Here is an 18106-nt window from a genome sequence, read left to right as displayed (position 1 = left end):
CTGAGCTCCGCGCCCTGACCCCCTCCTCCAGGCTCCTCCCTAATTCCCCAGCCTGAGGCCGCCTTCCTTGGCAAGGCTGGGATGTCCAGGCTATTTATGGCCTATGGATGGGCTATTTATGGCGTGGCCTCTGTGTGCTCCCTGCCTCTCCCACCCCCCCAACCCCCCAGGGCCTGAGCCTGGCTTCAGCCCAGCACCCACCTGCCCCGACCGCCAGCAGCATCACCCAGGGTCCTTCTCTCGCCCTGAAAGTGGCCATGCCTGGGAACAGGAGCTCCCCTCCCCAGCGGGGACACCGTCTGGGGTGCCTCCCCTCGGCCCCAGCCGGCCGGGTCTGGGGGGCCTGGTCCCACGCGGCCCGGGAGCGCCCTGGGCCCCCACCGCTTCTGTGCCCGGACATGGCACTGCAGAACGCCCTGTACACGGGAGACCTGGCGCGACTGCAGGAGCTGTTCCCCCCGCATAGCACGGCCGACCTGCTGCTGGAGAGCCGGGCGGCGGAGCCTCGCTGGAGCAGCCACCAGAGGGGTGAGGGGCCCCGGATAGGGCTGAAGGCAGGGGGTCCGGGCGCGGTGGCAGCCAGCACTTGAGGATAAGGAGCGGGCCCCAGGGCTGTTTCCCTTCCAGCCCAAGGCTTGCCTAAACCTTGGCCCAGGAGGCAAGTCATGCGGAGCCCAGAATAGCTCCTGCTGAAGCCCAGTGAGTGGCCAGCTCAGGCTCAGAGACGCTGAGGACCCAGAGACGCTGGCCCGTCCCCCTCCTCCTCCTCTTGGGCCCCCGCCTCCCCTCCGCCAACATCCCCGCACGCTCACAGCCTGCCCTCATGAGCTGGTCCCCAGAAGAGTGCAGGGGGCAGGGCGAGCCCCCTGGTGACAGACACGCCCTCTGTGCCAGGCTGGTGGAGAAGCCCCGCGGAGGTTCCCCGGAGTCTGGCCCAGGACCCATTGTCACCCGCACGGCCTCGGGACCTGCCCTGGCCTTCTGGCGGGCAGTGCTGGCCGGGGACGTGGGCTCCGTCTCCCGCATCCTGGCCGACTCCAGCAACGGCCTGGCTCCGGATTCCATCTTTGATACCAGCGACCCAGAGCGATGGAGAGATTTCCGCTTCAACATCCGCGCTCTGAGTATGGGCCAGGGTAATGGGGGAGGGAGTTGGAGCTCTGAGCGAGGGGTGGGTGGGAGGGAAGCCTGGGAAGGAGCCCTGGGCTCCGGCTTCCCAGCCTCTGCCCACCTCTCACCCCCACCCCCCATTGCCTGGCAGCTGTTTACCTCCACCCAGGCTCTGAGGTCCTGTGTCCCCATCTCTCCCTAGGACTCTGGTCGCTGACCTACGAAGAGGAGCTGACCACCCCCCTGCACGTGGCGGCCAGCCGGGGCCACGTGGAAATCCTGCGGCTGCTGCTGAGGCGGCGGGCGAGGCCCGACAGTGCCCCTGGGGGCCGGACTGCCCTGCACGAGGCCTGTGCCGCGGGCCATGCTGCCTGCGTCCATGTGCTGCTGGTGGCGGGAGCCGACCCCAACATCCCTGACCAGGATGGGAGGCGCCCCTTGCACCTCTGCGGGGGGGCTGGCAGCCTCGAGTGAGTGACCCCTCACCCCAACCACCCTGCTCCCCTCTTTAAGGGAGAGGCAGAGACAGCCGCAGGGAGGGTGAGGGAGCCTGTCTGGGCCTGGCAGGTCTGGTGAGCTGGTCGGAGTGGCCTTTAGGATGGCCTGTGTTTGGAACGGTTTCTGCTTCCCAGTGTGGACAGAGGGCTGTGGCAGGGCCTGGATACATGGCCTGGATTGGGGAAGTTGTGGACCTGTTATGCGGAGGTGGTTAAGGTTTTCATTTTTCTGAGCTTACCCTACATCCCAGGCACTGTGCTAAGAAGTACAACACACGGCCCTGTAACTAAGGCCCAATCCTGCCCTTGGGGAACTGACTGTCCAGTCATCCAGACAGGCTGTAGAGGAGAGAAGACCCTCAGTTGGAGCCTGTGGTTGTCCTTGAGGGCAGGGTCTGGTTTGCAACTTGGCAGGTCCAGCATTTCCATGTTGGCAGGCACCCTCAGATCAGTAGGCTCAGGGACTGAACCCAACTAACCAAACTCACAAGAAACAGATGGCTATACACATATGTGACCCTGTATTATAACTGTAGGGGATATTCATTTACAGTGACCCAAATAATTATGCCCTATGTATCGGGGGCCTTAGAGAGTAAGTTCTCACAATTTTTTGATGAGTCTAGAATCCCAGCAAAGGGAAACTTGGCAAATCTGTGTACTAACTGTACATACAACGGAGGTCTTCTCTCTACTGACTATACACCTGCCAATTTTCACATCTTGTCCCTGGATGGCCCCCAATTTTTGATCCTTGGGCTCCCCTTTTCGGGCCTTCTCCCTCCTGTTAACTTTGTTGGCCTGCAGAGGATTCTATTGAGTCACTCTATTATGTTTGAAGATGTATGTATGACAGCATGGTCCAATAGAAATATACCATGGGTCACATATGTATTTTAAAATTTTCTGTTGCTGTTATTTAGTCGCAAAGTAGTGCCTTTGCGACTGCACGGACGGCAGCACGCCAGGCTTCCCTGTCTTCCACTATCTCCCAGATCTTGCTCAGACTCATGTCCATTGAGTCAGTGATGCCATCCAACCATCTCATCCTCTATTGTCCCCTTCTCCTCCTGCCTTCAATCTTTCCCAGCATCAGGGTCTTTTCCAATGAGTCAGCTCTTCACATCAGGTGGCCAAGGTATTGGAGCTTCAGCTTCAGCATCGGTCCTTCCAGTAAATATTCAGGGTTGATTTCCTTTAGAGTTGACTGGTTTGATCTTCCTGCAATCCAAGGGACTCTCAACAGCACCACAGTTCGAAAGAATCAATTCTCTGGAGCTCAGCCTTCTTTATGGTCCAACTCTCACATCAGTACATGACTGCTGGAAAAACCATAGATCTGACTATATGGCCCTTTGTCGGTAAAGTGATGTCTCTGCTTTTTAATACGCTGTCTAGGTTTATCACAGCTTTGCTTTCAAGGAGCAAGTGTCTTTTAATTGATATGAAAAAGAAACAGGTGAAATTCATTTTTAAATAGTGGTAAATTACATGTAACATAAAATTTACTATCTTAACTGTTACTCAGTGTCCAGTTCAGTAGCACTAAGTACATTCACACAGTTGTGCAACCAGCAGGACCATCTAACCCCTGAACCTTTTAAATCTTGCAAGACTGAAATTCTGTATCCTTTGAACAATAATCCCTACCCCTCCCCCGAGCCCCTGGCAACTACCCTCTACTTTTGGACTCTATGAATTGGAATGGTCTCTGCACCTCTATTGAGTGGAATAATACAGTATCTGTCCTGTTGTGACTGGCTTATTTCATTTAGCATAATGTCCTCAGATGCATCCAGGTTGTAGCAGGTAACAGAATTTCTGTGCCTTTTAAAGGCTTGAATAATAGTCTATGGAATATGTCACATTTTATTTATCCAGTCATCTATTGAAGACTGCTTGTAGTCACCATGTAGGTTGCATCATGTAGGAAGCACCATGTAGGCTGCTTCCATGTTTTGGCTATTGTAAATAATGCTGCCATGAACATGAGCATATAAGTATCTGTGAATCAAGTGAAATTAATTTTAATAATATATTTTAATTAACACAATGTATTCACAATGTTATCATTTCAACATGGAACCAATATAAAAAGAACATATGAGATGTTTTACATTCTTTTTTTGTACCAAGTCTTCAAAATTGGTGTGTACTTTGCACTTACAGCACATCTCAGTCAGGATTAGCCATCCAGTAAGTGCTTGGTGGCCGCAGAATCAGACAATGCCATTCTGTGAAGTCCCTGTGTTCCAGCCCAGCTCCCTGAGATCACACTTGGTGATAATCGTCCCTTTTAAACAAAAAAATAAAGGGAAAGTGTTAGTCGCTCTGCCCATGGAATTCTCCAGGCAAGAATACTGGAGTGGGGAGCCATTCCCTTCTCTAGCAGATCTTCCTGACCCATGGCTCAAACCCTGGTCCCCTACATTGCAGGCAGATTCTTTACCATCTGAACCACCAGGGAAGCCCCTTGATTAAGTACATATTTTTAAAATTATTATGGAGGGACTTTCCTGGTGATCCGGTGGCTAAGACTCTGTGCTCCCAATGTGGAGGGCCCGGGTTTGATCCCTGGTCAAGGAATCCTATGTGCCATAACTAAGAGTTTGCATAGTGCAACTTAAAGATCCTGCATGCAACAACTAAGATCCAGTTCAGCCAATAAATAAATCAATAAGTAAATATTTTTTAATTATTATGGAGAATTTCAAACCTGTAGAAAGGTGGACAGGATCATATAATAAGCCCCACAATCCATCACCATCTATATCACCCACTTCCGCTGCCCATTGCTGTTTTGAACTCTTAGCTGATAGTTTTTCAGGCATTGTCTCATATGCCACTCACAACAACCTCTTGAGTCTAGGTATTAGCAATTATCCCCTTTCTACAGCTCTGCTGGAGCTCAAAGAGACTGAGTTCCCTTAGCCTTGAATTCTGGGGCACAGGTCCTTGTAGTAATAGTAATACACAGTCTTCTAAGAGGACTGTTTTGCTGCAAATCTGGCTGGCGAATTTTGGTTTTGTTGATCTTTCTCCCACCACCCCAATTTCCGTGTGTGCCCACTTTCAGGCCCCTCCCCACTCCAGTTCCAGCATGCAGAGCCCTGCAACCATCCTGGTGCCCCTGGACTGGAATGCCAACTCTTCCCTCACTGGCTGTGTGAACCCACCGAGACCCTCCACCCTCACGGCCTCAGTGTCCTCATTTGAACCCGCCCTGGGAATGAACCAAGTCAGGGCACGTGGTGCCCACAGAAGGTGCCTGTCCTAACTGAGCAAGGGCTGCTGGTGCCTTTGCTCCCATCCAGGGTTTAGGGCACTTCTCCTGCCGAGAGCACGGGGCTTGACAGAGGGCACTGGAGATGCTGCAGAATGTTGCCAGGATCTTAGTGCCAGGCAGGCTGGAAGGGGATGGGCAGACAGTACCAGGGCCACCCAAGGGTGCCCCAGGGTTTGCTTTGCTCACACTAGCAATCATGCAGGGGTGAAGGTCTCCATGCCAGTCTTCCTCCCCCACGGCTGTCTTGCCCTTACTAGGTGCGCTGATCTGCTCCTGAGGTTTGGGGCAAAAGTGGATGGTCGGTCGGAGGAGGAAGAGGAGACCCCTCTGCATGTGGCCGCCCGGCTGGGCCACGTGGAGCTGGCGGACCTCCTCCTGAGACGCGGGGCCTGCCCCGATGCCCGCGATGCCGAAGGCTGGACCCCGCTGCTGGCTGCCTGTGACGCCCGCTGCATGTCCCCCGCCGACGCCGAGGCCACCACGGCCCGCTGTCTCCAGGTGTGCCGCCTGCTCCTCTCCGCCGGGGCCGACGCCGACGCCGCCGACCAGGACAGGCAACGGCCCCTGCACTTGGCCTGTCGCCGCGGCCACGCGGACGTCGTGGAGCTGCTCCTGGCCCGCGGCGTCGGCGCCAACGCCATGGACTACGGGGGACACACGGCCCTGCACTGCGCGCTGCAGGGCCCCGCCGCGGCCCTGGCCCAGAGCCCGGAGCGCACGGTGCGCGCGCTGCTCAACCACGGGGCTGTCCGCGTGTGGCCAGGAGCTCTCCCCAAGGTACCGGCTGGGGTCGGAAGGAGGGCCGCGAGAGCGGGGTGGGGGTGTGGGGAGACCCGGTCAGTGCGCCAGGTTGCTCTGGACGTAGGCAGCTCCAGACCGGGGTCAGTACTTTGTCTTTCAGCCCAGCCCAGCAGGGCGCAAACCGCACACCAGCAGGAGGTGGGGAGGGTTTGCTCGTGCGCCTGCGCACATGCATATCCACTGCCTGCCGTGCATGTACACGTGTTTGCATGTGCGTGTGTGTATACGTGAGTGGGTGATGAATGTGAACCGAGGGCTGCGGGGCCGGACTCTAAAGGGTCTGAAAAGACAGGAGGAGTCAGGTCTGATGGGGGCCAAAAGGGCTAGTTTCTTCCCCCAGAGGAGAGAGCGGATGAATGAAGCGTTTAGGAAGCTCCCGCTGACAGTGGGACTCGTTCAGAGAGAAGCTCCAGTCACAGGAGACACTGGCCCGGGGCAGAGTGATAAGCCTGGTCTTGAGCTTCAAGGCCTCCTGACCATCTGCAGATGGACGAGAGAGCTTAGCAAAACATGCACCAGGGACACCCGCAGCTGTTATGCTGGCGCCAAAGAAAACACACTCACTGTCAATTTCCAATCTCTGCCTTATATTTAATATTAATATCCCCGAGGCGGGTTCAGGCTGAGATATGTGCTACCAATGCCCTGGCAGGGGGACCCTGTCCATGCTGTGCTGTGTCTAGAAAAGGCTATATAATATTTCGGAGGATGTTGGACCTCGGGGTGGGGACCCTGGTTCTCATAGGGGCTTGGTCAGGATGGGTATAGGGCAGCAGGCTACGTGCAGGTTCCTCGCCCTGCCTCTGGGCTTGAATCATCCAGCCCCGCCCAGTTCTGGATGCTCCCCTGCTATCCTCACCTCTCCCCTTCACTCATAAACCTAGAAGCATCTGTGTAGATTCCTAAGCAAGGCCAAATAATTAAACAGCCCGAGAGTTCGGCAGATTGGTCTCCCCTTTGGGAAAATACAAGAAAATCAACAATTAACACTAATTAATCTCCTATTAACACCAGATAATTAGGAGAGGAGCAATTCCCGGTAATCTGACAGTGGCTCTGACAGCTAATGATTCCCCTTTGGGGAGGGGGTGGGAAGAGAAGGCAGAGCAGCGAACGGATATTCTGGGACACCACTGCCTACCCCTGCAGCCCTGTTCTGTTCTCACTGCCCTGGGGACAAGCCGACACAGCAAAGTGCCCCCTGCGTCCCTTCATCTGGGTTCCACAGCATCCCAGGTGATCAAACAGTTGGCATTCATCTCCCACAACCTGCAGCTGCTCTGGGATTGGCTGGGGTGCCTGTCCTCCAGCACAGAGCTTCTCCCTGGCCCACCGGTGACCACTGTCAGCCCCCAGCCAGTCCTGCAGAAGCCACCATACTGGTCTGAGTGTTCAGACTGGAGCCAGGGTCTGGCTGTGATGTTTGTTCATGTGACTCTAGGCAAGTCCTGGGATTCTTTGAACCCATGTTCCTTGCGTGTGATACAGTCTTGACCTAAACTTAGTGGGAACAGTAGAAACAAACACAGCCCTGACCACACTCCAGACCTGTTCTAAGGTGTGTTACCTTAGATGCATGGATTTCTTCAGTCCTCCCAACAACCCCGTGAGGTAGATGGCAACTGAGAACACAGGCTCTGGAGCCAAGGACACTACCTGTGTGACCATCAGCAAGTTGCTTCAGTCTCTCCAGTTCTCTGTTTTCCTCATCTTATCTTTACAATAGGGATGTAACAGTGTGCCTGCTTCATGGGTTAGTGTGAGAACAGATGAGTCACATACATCAAGCCCTTTGGACAAGGCCTAACCTCGAGATACTGCTCCTCGTCAGTTAGCCAGTGTTGTTCTAAAGTTAAACAATGTAGATGAAAGCACTTGGGAAGCTATTGGGCATGATCCCAGTGTAGGGAATCTTTAGACAAGGGATGGAGTACTGCAGGTTAGAATAGCCACCGAGGCTTCCTGGAGGAGGTGGGACCTGGGATGGGCAGGGCTTGGAGAGATGGAGGAGGACGATACAGGTATTCCAGGCGGAGGGCAGAGGCAGAACTCCCAGAGTGGCCTGGGAAGGGCAGAGAGACTGGCATAAACGGCAGGCAGCAGCAGCAGGTAAGGACAGGAAAGTTACACACAGCCAGCCCGAAGCTCTAAGGAGGAGTGAGACCAAGAGGTCTGCTCCAGGCAAACGAACTGGGGCAGTTCCGGTAAGCACTGCCCAGATGCAGGGACAGAAGCAGAGGGCCTGCGGTGCATGAGATGCTTCCTCCCTGGACAAGGCCTTCCAGCTGCTCCCACCGCCCAGAGCATCCGGCACGTGCAGCACTCCCAGCCCGCCAGGCAGAAAGCTCTCCTTTCCTCGCAGGCAGGGGAGTTAGAGACCCTAGTGTTACATGCAAGTGTGTGCAGCTTACATTCAGGAACGCTGCCTGAGAGACCGCTCTCAGCTGTCCTCAGCTGTTATGAAAGGTCCAGGGCCACTGCCTGAAAAACACCAAGAGCCAGAGTGGCTGAAGCACGATTCGGCTTACATGCATCACGTGCAGGCATGGAGCAGATGACGGTTCCTGGGTATGTCCGGGCTGTGCACGGCTGTCTTTCTGACCATGGGGACAGTGGCCCAGCACAAGCTGCCTCCCAGCATGGCTCGCCCCTCACAGCACAGGCCACCTCCTCAGACAGGCCTTTCTTGACCACCCATCTAGGACCGTGCCCTCCTGACCGCACTTAGCCCCTGAGCCTATTTCCTTTGTAGCGGCGAATACGTAAGTGGCTATTAATGTGTTGTGTGCTCCTTCTTTTCTGCTTTGATATTTTTTTATTTGACTGTGTCGGGTCTGTGGCATGCGAGAGCTTCATTGCATCAGGTGGGATCTTTTGTCACGGGGCATGCATTCTCTAGTTGTGCGTGCCGGCTCAGTCATTGCAGTGCATGGGCTCTCTCACTGAGGCACATGTGTTCTTGGAGCACGCGTGCTTAGTTGCCCTGCAGTATGTGGGATCTTACTTCCCTGACCAGGGAGCAAACCCGTGTCCCCTGCATTGTAAGGTGGATTCTTAAACGCTGGGAAATCCCGCGTTTTCCTTCAGAAAGAGAAGCTCCTCCTCAGGGCTGGGTCCTCCAGTGCTGGCCCAGAGTAACCCTCAGTAAATATTTGTTAAAGGAAGAATGAAAGAATGAATCTGGCTGCAGCTTGATCCTAGGCACACTCCCACGTCAGGTGTCTGCTGGCCTTTTTCCTTCTTAAATGCTCTCCTCGCCTTTACAGCCCAAGCTTGCCTCTCTGTGAATCCCTCCTGGACCACCCAGCACTCCTGCCCCGTCTCCATCCCTCCCCTGGCACCAGCGGGTTCTGCCTTATACGTGATTGATCTTTCTGTCTGCTCAGGAGCTCCAGCCTCAGGTCAGGGACCCCTTTCCCACCCAGGAAGATGCAGCACAGAGCCTTGTAGAGGCAGACAGGAGAGCAGGATGAGGTGGTAGTTGAGGGCAAAGAGTACACCACCGGGCTTGGATGGCTGCAACCACAGCTTGGGCAAGTTACTTCTCTGAGCCTCAGCTTCCCTTGTCTGTAAAATGGGGACAGCAATAGTCCATACCTGCAGGGCTGAGAATTGTCAACACACGTAAAGTGCTAAGAAAATATCTGGCATAAATTACGCAGAGTAGAAATGGTAACTGTTGTATTGGTTTCCTGTCATAGCCATAACAAAGTACTGCAAACTGGGAGGCTTAAAACAGTAGAGATGTATTCCCTTTCAGTTCTGGAGGCTGGACATTCGAAAAACCCAAGTGTAGGTAGGGCTGGCTCCTTCCAGAAGCTCAGAAGGAGAATCTGTGCCAGGCCTGCCTCCGCACGTCAGGTGGTTGTCCGCAATCCTTGGCGTGCCGTGGCTTGTGGGCACATCACTCCGATCTCTGCCTCCATCATCACATGACATTCTCCTTGTGTGCCCGTTTTCTCTTATGAAGACAGCAGTCATATTGGATTAGGACCCACCCCAATGACCTCATTTTTACCTTGATTACATCTGCAAAGACTCTATTTCTACGTAGGTCACATTTCTAGGTACTGGGGTCAGGATGTCAGCATATCTCTTGGGGGACATAGTAGCTGTTTCTTGGCTGTCTCATCACCGGGCCTGTTCTGCCAGGGACCAGCCGCGTGTGGTAACCCCTGGAGCACTGACGCAGCTCTGCCCCCTGCAGGTGCTGGAGCGCTGGTGCACGTCCCCGCGGACCATTGAGGTCCTGATGAACACCTACAGTGTCGTGAAGCTTCCTGAGGACGCCGTGGGCCTGGTGCCTCCTGAAACTCTGCAGGTCAGATTCTCGGACCCTGAACACACAGTCATCCAGCCTGCCCCAAGAGACGTCCAGCTCCTAAAAGGAAGCCCTGTGGGTCCCCCCATTCTGCCCCCACAGAAGTTACTAAGGAAAAGAAAACTCAGAGTGAATACCTGAAATGCTCCTGACTTCTAAGAGGCTCCTGGAGACTCCCCCTGCCCCACCCCACTTTAGAAGCAGGTGCCCCCTGCCTAGGGCTCCCTCTGAGCCCCTCGTTCTGCCCCCAGAAGCACCATCGTTTCTACTCCTCCCTCTTCGCCCTGGTGAGGCAGCCCAGATCCCTGCAGCATCTGAGCCGCTGTGCGCTCCGTGCCCACCTGGCAGCCTGCCTGCCCCAGGCCCTGCCCCGCCTGCCCCTGCCACCCCGCCTGCTCCGCTACCTGCAGCTGGATTTCGAGGATGTGCTCTACTAGGTGAGCCTGAGGCTCTGTGGACCGCCCCAGTCGTTGGGGGCTGGGGGAGGGCGGGGCGGAAATGGGTCTGAGGCAAGATAAACATGGGGGCAGGGCCCTAGACATAGCTCCCCAGACCACTGGACCTCTCTGAACCCACCCCTCTCCTTCCAGATGTCCACTGCCTTTTGAGAGAGTCTGAAAGCAGATGCCCCAGACCCTAGGGGATGCCAGCCCACTGCTCACAGCGCCTGGGACTCGGGACTGAGCTGAACGGATTCAGGCCTAGGTGGCCGTCTCAGCAGGAGGCCCAACTCCACGGGGAGGAGTGCTGTCATCCTCCCCAGGAGAGGCAGACAGACCAGGTGGCCAAGTGACATCTGTTGGCAAGAGAGCTAGGACTCATGGCAAATGATATATACTCTCCTGGGGCGGGGGGGGGGGGGGGGGTGTTGGTGGTTCTCCCGAGGCCCCCTCCAGACTGTCCAAACCCTGTGCTCACATTAAAAATATGCAGGCCTGTGTTATTGGATGCTGTCTGCAATAGCCCCTCCTCTAAGCTGGCTGGCTCATGGGGACTCCAGACGGGCAGATTTATGGGGTCCCCTGGATCTCCCCCACGGTGCCAGCTCTATCACCTGCCTCCTTTGGCCTCCACCAGCTACTGAGGGATCCCAGGCAGACCTGGCCCTCTGGCCACGATGAGGGGGAATAGTCATCAGGTGAGATAGTGCAGAAAAGGCCTGAAAGAGAGCCAGTGGGAGGACGGGGGAGCAGAGAGGCTTGGGTAAGGAAAATGAGGCTGTGGAATGAGGCCGGCCAGACCGTGGGGCAGGGCGGTACAGGCAGCCCCAGGCTTGGGCAGCGAAGTGAGGGCAGGAAGACAACCGGAGGTGGATGCACAGGGCAGCCAGCTTGGCGTAACCCTGGACCAGGTGAGAGTGAAAGACTCAGGTTTAGAAAAGCCGAAACAACTCTGCCTGCTGCCTGTCCCGTAGGTCGGATGTACACCTGGGTCCGGGAGCTGAGCTGAGACGTAACACCTCTGGGTTCTAGTCCCAGCTTTGCCATTAACTTGCGAAACAGACGTCTCTTTCCTGCTCTGGACGCAAGCTTTTGCATCTGTCAAACAAGAGAGAAGGAGAGGGTCCCTGAGGGTCTTTGCAGGCCCAGGAATTAAAGAATTTACAGGCAGTCCCAACAGCCAGGAGCCCGTCTGAGACCACAGGAGGGAGGTGGCCTTGCTCGGAGCCACCGGGCAGCCAATCCAGTGCACGGTGACCCGTGACGTCAAGGGTCGCCGGACAGATTTCCTAGCGGCCCGGAGTGCGCACGCGCCGAAGTTCGCAACTTTTCCCACCAGTCGCTAGAAGCAAGGCAGCAAGGTGAGGGGCCAAGAGGGTGAGAGGCGGAGGGGGCGTGGCCTGAGGGGCGTGGCCTGAGGGGCACAGACGGCGCGAAGTCCTAGACGACTTCGAGATCGCGGAGGTGAGCGGGCGCTGATTCCCACCCGGCCTCAGGGACCTTGGGCTGACCGGCCCGCGTGGGCTTCCAGCTGTAGGGCGCGGGGACAGCCGGACGGGAAGGGCCGCGCCTGGGGCCCAGGCCCACGAGCGGTCGGGGCGGGGGCTGACTGAGGCCTGGCCCCTAGGCTGTACACGGTCCCGACCCGGCCAGACCCCGCAGGGCCCCCTCCCAGGGGAAATGGGCGCAGGCGAAGAAATTAGGAAGCGGTTTGGGGCAGGCTCGGGTTCCGCTCACGGCTTGGGGCCTCCTCCGCCCCCGTCCTGGGGAGCCCCGTCTTATCCCAGCGCGGGACCAGGGCAGAATGCCCCTTATTCCATTCATTGGTTCAGCAGGGGTTTGAGGGCCTCCCGTGGGCAGGACACCGGCCACACAAAGGCCTGGCTCCCCCATCCCCACTGGAAAGTTCACTCCAATGGTGACAGAGACACTGAGCAAACAGACGGGAAACTCCCAGGGTGATAAGACCTCCTCAGAGGGTTTCACTGGTGATTGTCCAAGAGCAGATCAGCCGCTGAGCGCAGGTGACATGGACCTCCTCTTTGAGTAGGTGACGTTTAACCTGAGGCCTGAGTGACAAGGAGGAGCCAGCCACGTGAGTGGAGTGAGGGAGACAGGGAAGTGACATGGACTGATGTGGATTTTGAAAGATGGCTCTGGCTGCTGAGAGGCTTGGGCTAGGGGAGACGTAGGGAGGAAGGGTGAGAGACCAGTTCAGAGGCTATTTCAGGAGCCCTGGCAGAGATGGAAAAGCACTGGGTGAGACTTGGGATCCTTTCTGGAGACTCCATGGAACTTGCTGATGGAGTAGAAATGGAAGGCTTAAGGAAAACGTAGTCCAGGATGAGTCCTCCACCCTTTTCTTGGGCAGAGCAACACTGGATGGAGGGTGGGACTAATTTGCTAAGGTGGGGAAGATAAGAAAGGGGCAGATGGCGGGGGAGTCAGAAAGTCTGTTTGGGAGATGTTAAGTTTGAACTGCCTATTACAGATAGCAAAGAAGCTGTGTGACATGGTCATTTAAATCTATGAATTTGGAATCCAAGGATGAGGACAGGCCTAGGGATATAAACAGGGGTGAATGCATGTGTTTGCATGTGAAAAATATTTAAAGCACTGTCCCAAGAGAATCTTAACTCTCAAGGGGACGACTTTTCTGAGAAAGTCCTGTTTATGCATTTTGATGGCAATTCTAGTTCATCTGCATCCACGTCATTCATTTTGTGCTTCCTGAGTCCCAGGTTTTAGGCACTAGATACAGGGCTGTGAATGAGACCTGCTCCCACCCTAGTCTGAGAATTTTCCATCTAGTCTGAGAAACCAGTGTGTGAATATCGAGTTCAGATACAAAGGGCAAGGTAGTGAATGCAAAAGGCTTGTGGGAGCAGGATTTGAGGGCCTGAAGGAGGAAGGCGAGCAGGAGCAGCAGGGGGTCCTGGGAGGACTTCGCAGAAATGGGAGGGCCTCCCCAAAAGTGGTAAGAAAGGCGGAGGACTTCTGGCTGTATCTGGAGAGCACTGGTTCATGCAGGAGGCCTTTTAAGAACGTAGGGCATAAGGGAAGAAAGGCGATGTGGAGTGGTCACTACAGGAGGCTGCTGGCCAGTTTCGCGCCTTCTCCCCTTAGCAGGGCGGTGTTAGGAAGGTCCTTTCTGGGGTTAGACATCCAGACACTTCTTGCAAGCCAGGGAGCTTCCTCCTCAGCCGCCTGGCTGCGGGTCCCGCGGGCCCAGAACCTCTCCCCGGTAATTGCTTTCCGTAATGTGTTTGCTCCAAACCAATTTCACGCCTCCGTGAGGACTCCGCCCTGCACTGGAGCGCGGACCTCCCCACCACCAACCTACTCGCGTGTATCACGTGCGCGGCACACAATCGGCACACATTTAACCCAACGATATGCAGAGTTCAAGTACCTGGATACAGCCAACATACATGAAACTACACGTGTGTATGCTAGGCTTTAAGACCCTCGGGTACAACCGTCCCCCGCCCCTCCCGCCCCAACCAGTGCACTCACAGTGAAGGCCCCTGCAGCGCCCAGCGCGCCGGCCCTCGGACCGCTCACCTGGTGCGGTTCCTTTGCTCTCCGCGCGTCTCCCGGACTAACGCCAGGGGGCGCTGCAGCACTCCGCGCCTCTTTCGCGGTGACGCAGTTGCGCGCTGCTGCCACCAGAGGGTACCCGCGGACAGAGCCCGAAGCTCCCCACCGTCAGTGGACACTCGCCCGATGAGGGAGGCGAAGGTGTATTTAGATTTGACTTAAAAGAGTACTTCGTTGTTTTTTTTTTTTTCCTGGGTGCTGGTTCCCAGTCCGTGAACGGGTGGCCAGATGAGGAGGTCGACACAGGCACACACAGAGAGGGTAGATTCAAAATAAAATTCTTCCGTAGAGAATTTGGCCAACTGGTGAGTAGTCAGATGGGACAAGTCAGCACATGGGCAGCCAAAGAAGCGTTTTTAGCATTCCATTTTAGACGATGAGGGGAGCTGCTTACCTATACGGGCCTGTCCAGAGATTCAGTAGGAGAACCAGAGAGTTTTCTTCTCAGTAAAGAAAGAAGGCGGCTCCCTTCAGGTTTGAGAGTGACAGCTTCTGTCCTTGGTACTGATGGGAGAGTTAGAAACTGTGTTTGGAGAGCCCCTGACAGGAAGAACGTCCGTAATCGACCACTCTGCTTCCCTTTGTCCAGTTAGTGAAGGAAGAACTCTGCTTCCCTTTGTCCAGTTAGTGAAGGAAGAACTCATTTTGAAGGGTATTCCCTTACATTCACGTGACCGTTGCAGGAGCTTTCTGACAAGACAGGGTGTATGCTCAGTTGCCCAATCGTGTCTGACTCTTTCGGCCCTTCGGACTGTAGCTCACCAGGTTCCTCTGTCCGTGGGATTATCCTGGCAAGAATACTGGGGTGGGTTGCCATTTCCTCCTCTAGAGGGTCTTCCCCACCCAGGGACTGAACACGCCTCTCCTGCGTCTCTTGCATTGCAGGCGGGTTCTTTACCACTGCGCCACCTGAGAAACTCAGAGTAGATATTAACTGCTGTCGCTCATGGATGGAGAAGGTAAGTCAAAAGGGTGCCAAGATCACATGGCCCAGAGAGGAGTCAGAACAGAAACTTAACTTTAGGTGTTTGGTTTTTTTTTTAATTTATCCAACCAGTGCTCTTTCCCCTTTACCATGCAGCCTCAGTTCCACAGTCCACGACGGGGCAGGAAAAGGAAAGGGGCTGCTTCAGTTGCCACTGTGTGTGTGAGGGTTTTATTCTAATTCAGCTACTGAATGTCAAGGACTGTGCAGAAGTCACACTTCATGACCCCAGCATGGCAAGGGAACAGATTGAGGATAGAAATGGATTACCAAATACAGTATCTCACAGACACACACCACACCAGAGCCATACAAAGCCCGGAGGTCTCACGCGCCTTATTTCAGGCTTGGTGGCCCACTGGGACTTGTTGGCAACAAGCTTTAAGCCTCTACGCTCTGTGACAGCTTGAGCAGAGAATTCCACTTTGCAGAGTGTAGTTCTGGGCAGCGCGTTCTTGAACTAGATGATCTAACCTCTTCAAGATCAGAGGGTCTTTAACCTTGAATCCTCGACAACACATGATCCATTTCATCCCATCAAAAAGTGACAGACTTATTAAAGTGGCCCTTTACTGGGGGAACTAGTTGGGGGTGGGGGTTAGTCAGGGAGGAGATTTCAATATATATACTTCTGAACTTTTGGAATTTTGTGTTCGGTGGTTTTCTTAAGTATGCAAAAGGTGAATGTAGTTACTTTAAAAAAAAATGGCTCTTCCATCATGCTATATTTTATTGGTGGTGTTAATACTCATACAGCTTTAATTTCAGTGATTGTAGCCCAAAAGTTTCCTTGGTGATTTTTCAAGTCAATAAGCCTCTGTTATCTACCCAACACTGTAAAGTCATCACCCCAAGTACTGACGTCTCACTTTTTAATACACTTTTAAAGTCTGGTCTTCCACATGGGTACCAAGCAGTACTTGGCTAATTTTACAAAGGGTTCGGAATACCGTTAGGAGGATGGACAAGGATTATCCTTGTACTTTAGTGGTGATTGGTGTTCGCAGACTTGAGTTAAGGCACCTCTTCTTTCTCCATATCAACATGTCCCTCCAGACTCGATCTCTACAAAGTTTCAAGACAGAGCCTGAGACGGATCAGGACTCTGGAAACCACACCCTTCTCCCTGGACCTCTCTAATGCGCTGCCAGTCAAGCGTGACGAAAGAAAGCCCCACCCTCTTCTGTCCCTCTTTGGTGACAGTGTCTTTCAGGGTGCTGATTTGAATACATCAGCCTAACATGAGCCAACACGACACCCCCAATGTGAATAAAGTTCCCTGAGATCCAGAGTTCCCACCTGCCTTGCGTTCTGTCCAAACGCCGAGACTCCAGTGTGAGTTTTCCTCCTCACCGGAACCAGATAACTCCTCTATTAGACCGCATCTTCCTAAACTCGCCTGCTCCTGTTACTGTGAATTTCAGCTTGCTTGGCTGTCCCTGGCCCCACCTGAATAACAGTTAGCAGACGACCTTCGTTTAGTTAGCCAGGGTTGCTCTCCGTCCTGAGGCTCCGGTCACTTTCTTCCGGTGACTTTCCTGACTTAAGTCTGTCTTGCCCACTGACCTGAGGCTGCTATGCAGCAGCAGAGCCCGGTGACTTTCGCCTCTAGAGTGACGACTCTACTTCTGGAAATCTGGAGGAAGAGGGGGAGGGTAAAAGGCGCGCCATTCCCGTGTCTGAGAAGGGGGGAGGTGAGCAGAGTCATCTGCAATTAGCGGATAATTAGCGCCGCTGACCCTTGGGGCTCATCAGCGCTCCCGGGGCCAGCCCCCAGCAATCAGCCAGGGCAGGTCGAGAGTGTCAGGCCCAGGAATGAATAGGGCTCATCAGCGGCGCGGGAGTCGGGGAGCCAATCAGGAAAATTAATAGCGGAAGAGAGGGAGAGCGAGCGAGGGAGGGAAACCCGGACAGACAGACAGACAAGAGAGACCGATGTAGGCAAGAAATGAGGGGGCAGATAGAATAAGGCGGATTGGGATAGGGAGTGAGAAACAGGAGCCATCAGATAGGAATTGGGATAGAAAAGAGGGCGGGAAAGGAGACTGCGGGAGGGAGGAAAAGGACGAAAAGATGGAAAAGATGGAGGGAGCAGGGCGAGAGGAACGGTGAGTACTTGGTACAGTGTGGGCACTGGAGGAAATCGCTCACGGAGGCCAGGGTGAGGGACCCGGGGAGTCCGCGACGGAGGGGGAGTGAGGAGGAGCCTGTGACAAGGGATACCGCCGGGGGCGAGGGTGAACCTGGTCTCCCGAGGACGAAAAGGATTCCCCCCCCCAACCGAGATGAGCGATCCAGAGCCGCGGGACCGCGGAGGAGCGCGCCCCCTGCCGTCCGCGCCTCGCCGCCCGAGGGGGCGCCCGCCGCGTGGTCCGCCCGGGGGACCCGGGAGGGGGCGTCGGGGGGCAGGCGGCAGGCCACGCTGGGGTACTGGCCCTGAGTCCGACGGAGGGCGGCGGCCCGGACCGGGGCAGAGGCGGGGGGTGCTCCGATCGCGCGGCCGCACCCACGCCCTCGCTGCGCCCGCCGCCCCGCGCTCGGTCCACGCGGGGGCCCGCCTCCGGATCCGCGCCAGGAGCCGAATGGGCAGAGCCGGGGGGGGGGCGGTGGGCGGGCGGGCCGGAGGGAGGGGCACCGGTCCCGTCGCCGCCGCTGCCTCCTCGGCGGCCGCAAACTTTCACAAAGCCGCATGTCCGGCCTCATCAATCTCCATTAATAATAGTTGGTTGGGCTGCGGGGGGCGGGCGGGGGTCCCGGGCCGGCCGGCCGGCCGGGCCGCTGGGAACGGGCTCTGCGGAGGGAGCGGGAGCCCGGGCGCGGCGGCTGCGGGCGGAGGGAGGAAGTGAAGCGTAATTTGAGGAAGATGGATGAGTCCGGAGGGCGACACCCCCAGCCCGCCCGCTTGCCCGCCCCCTCCCTCCTTATGAGCAAGAGGAGCTCGGCGCCGGAGCCACACTGCGCCGAGCCCGCGCCCCGCCGCCACCTCGGCCCGGGAGCCAGGCAGCTAGCCCGGCGTGCGCGCGCAGGGCGCCCAAGCCGCGGGGGCGCACGGCGGCGCCCGGAGGG

At 55.8% G+C, this 18106-nt stretch overlaps 1 protein-coding gene across 1 annotated transcript; it reads left to right on the top strand.

Moving 5' to 3' along the window:
- Positions 1–738: 738 nt before the first annotated feature.
- ASB10 (ankyrin repeat and SOCS box containing 10) lies at positions 739–10847 on the top strand. Its single transcript, XM_052638677.1, has 6 exons — positions 739–1124; positions 1313–1580; positions 5151–5670; positions 9902–10015; positions 10267–10452; positions 10606–10847. Exons 1-5 carry the CDS (start codon positions 824–826, stop codon positions 10450–10452), a joined length of 1389 nt encoding a protein of 462 aa, XP_052494637.1. The 5' UTR covers positions 739–823; the 3' UTR covers positions 10606–10847.
- The last annotated feature ends 7259 nt before the right edge of the window (positions 10848–18106 follow it).

The sequence above is a fragment of the Budorcas taxicolor genome, chromosome 4 (assembly GCF_023091745.1).
Source record: "Budorcas taxicolor isolate Tak-1 chromosome 4, Takin1.1, whole genome shotgun sequence".
Classification (NCBI taxonomy): domain Eukaryota; kingdom Metazoa; phylum Chordata; class Mammalia; order Artiodactyla; family Bovidae; genus Budorcas; species Budorcas taxicolor.
The sequence above is the reverse complement of the archived record's forward strand: the minus strand, read 5'-3'. Positions and strand labels throughout refer to the sequence as shown.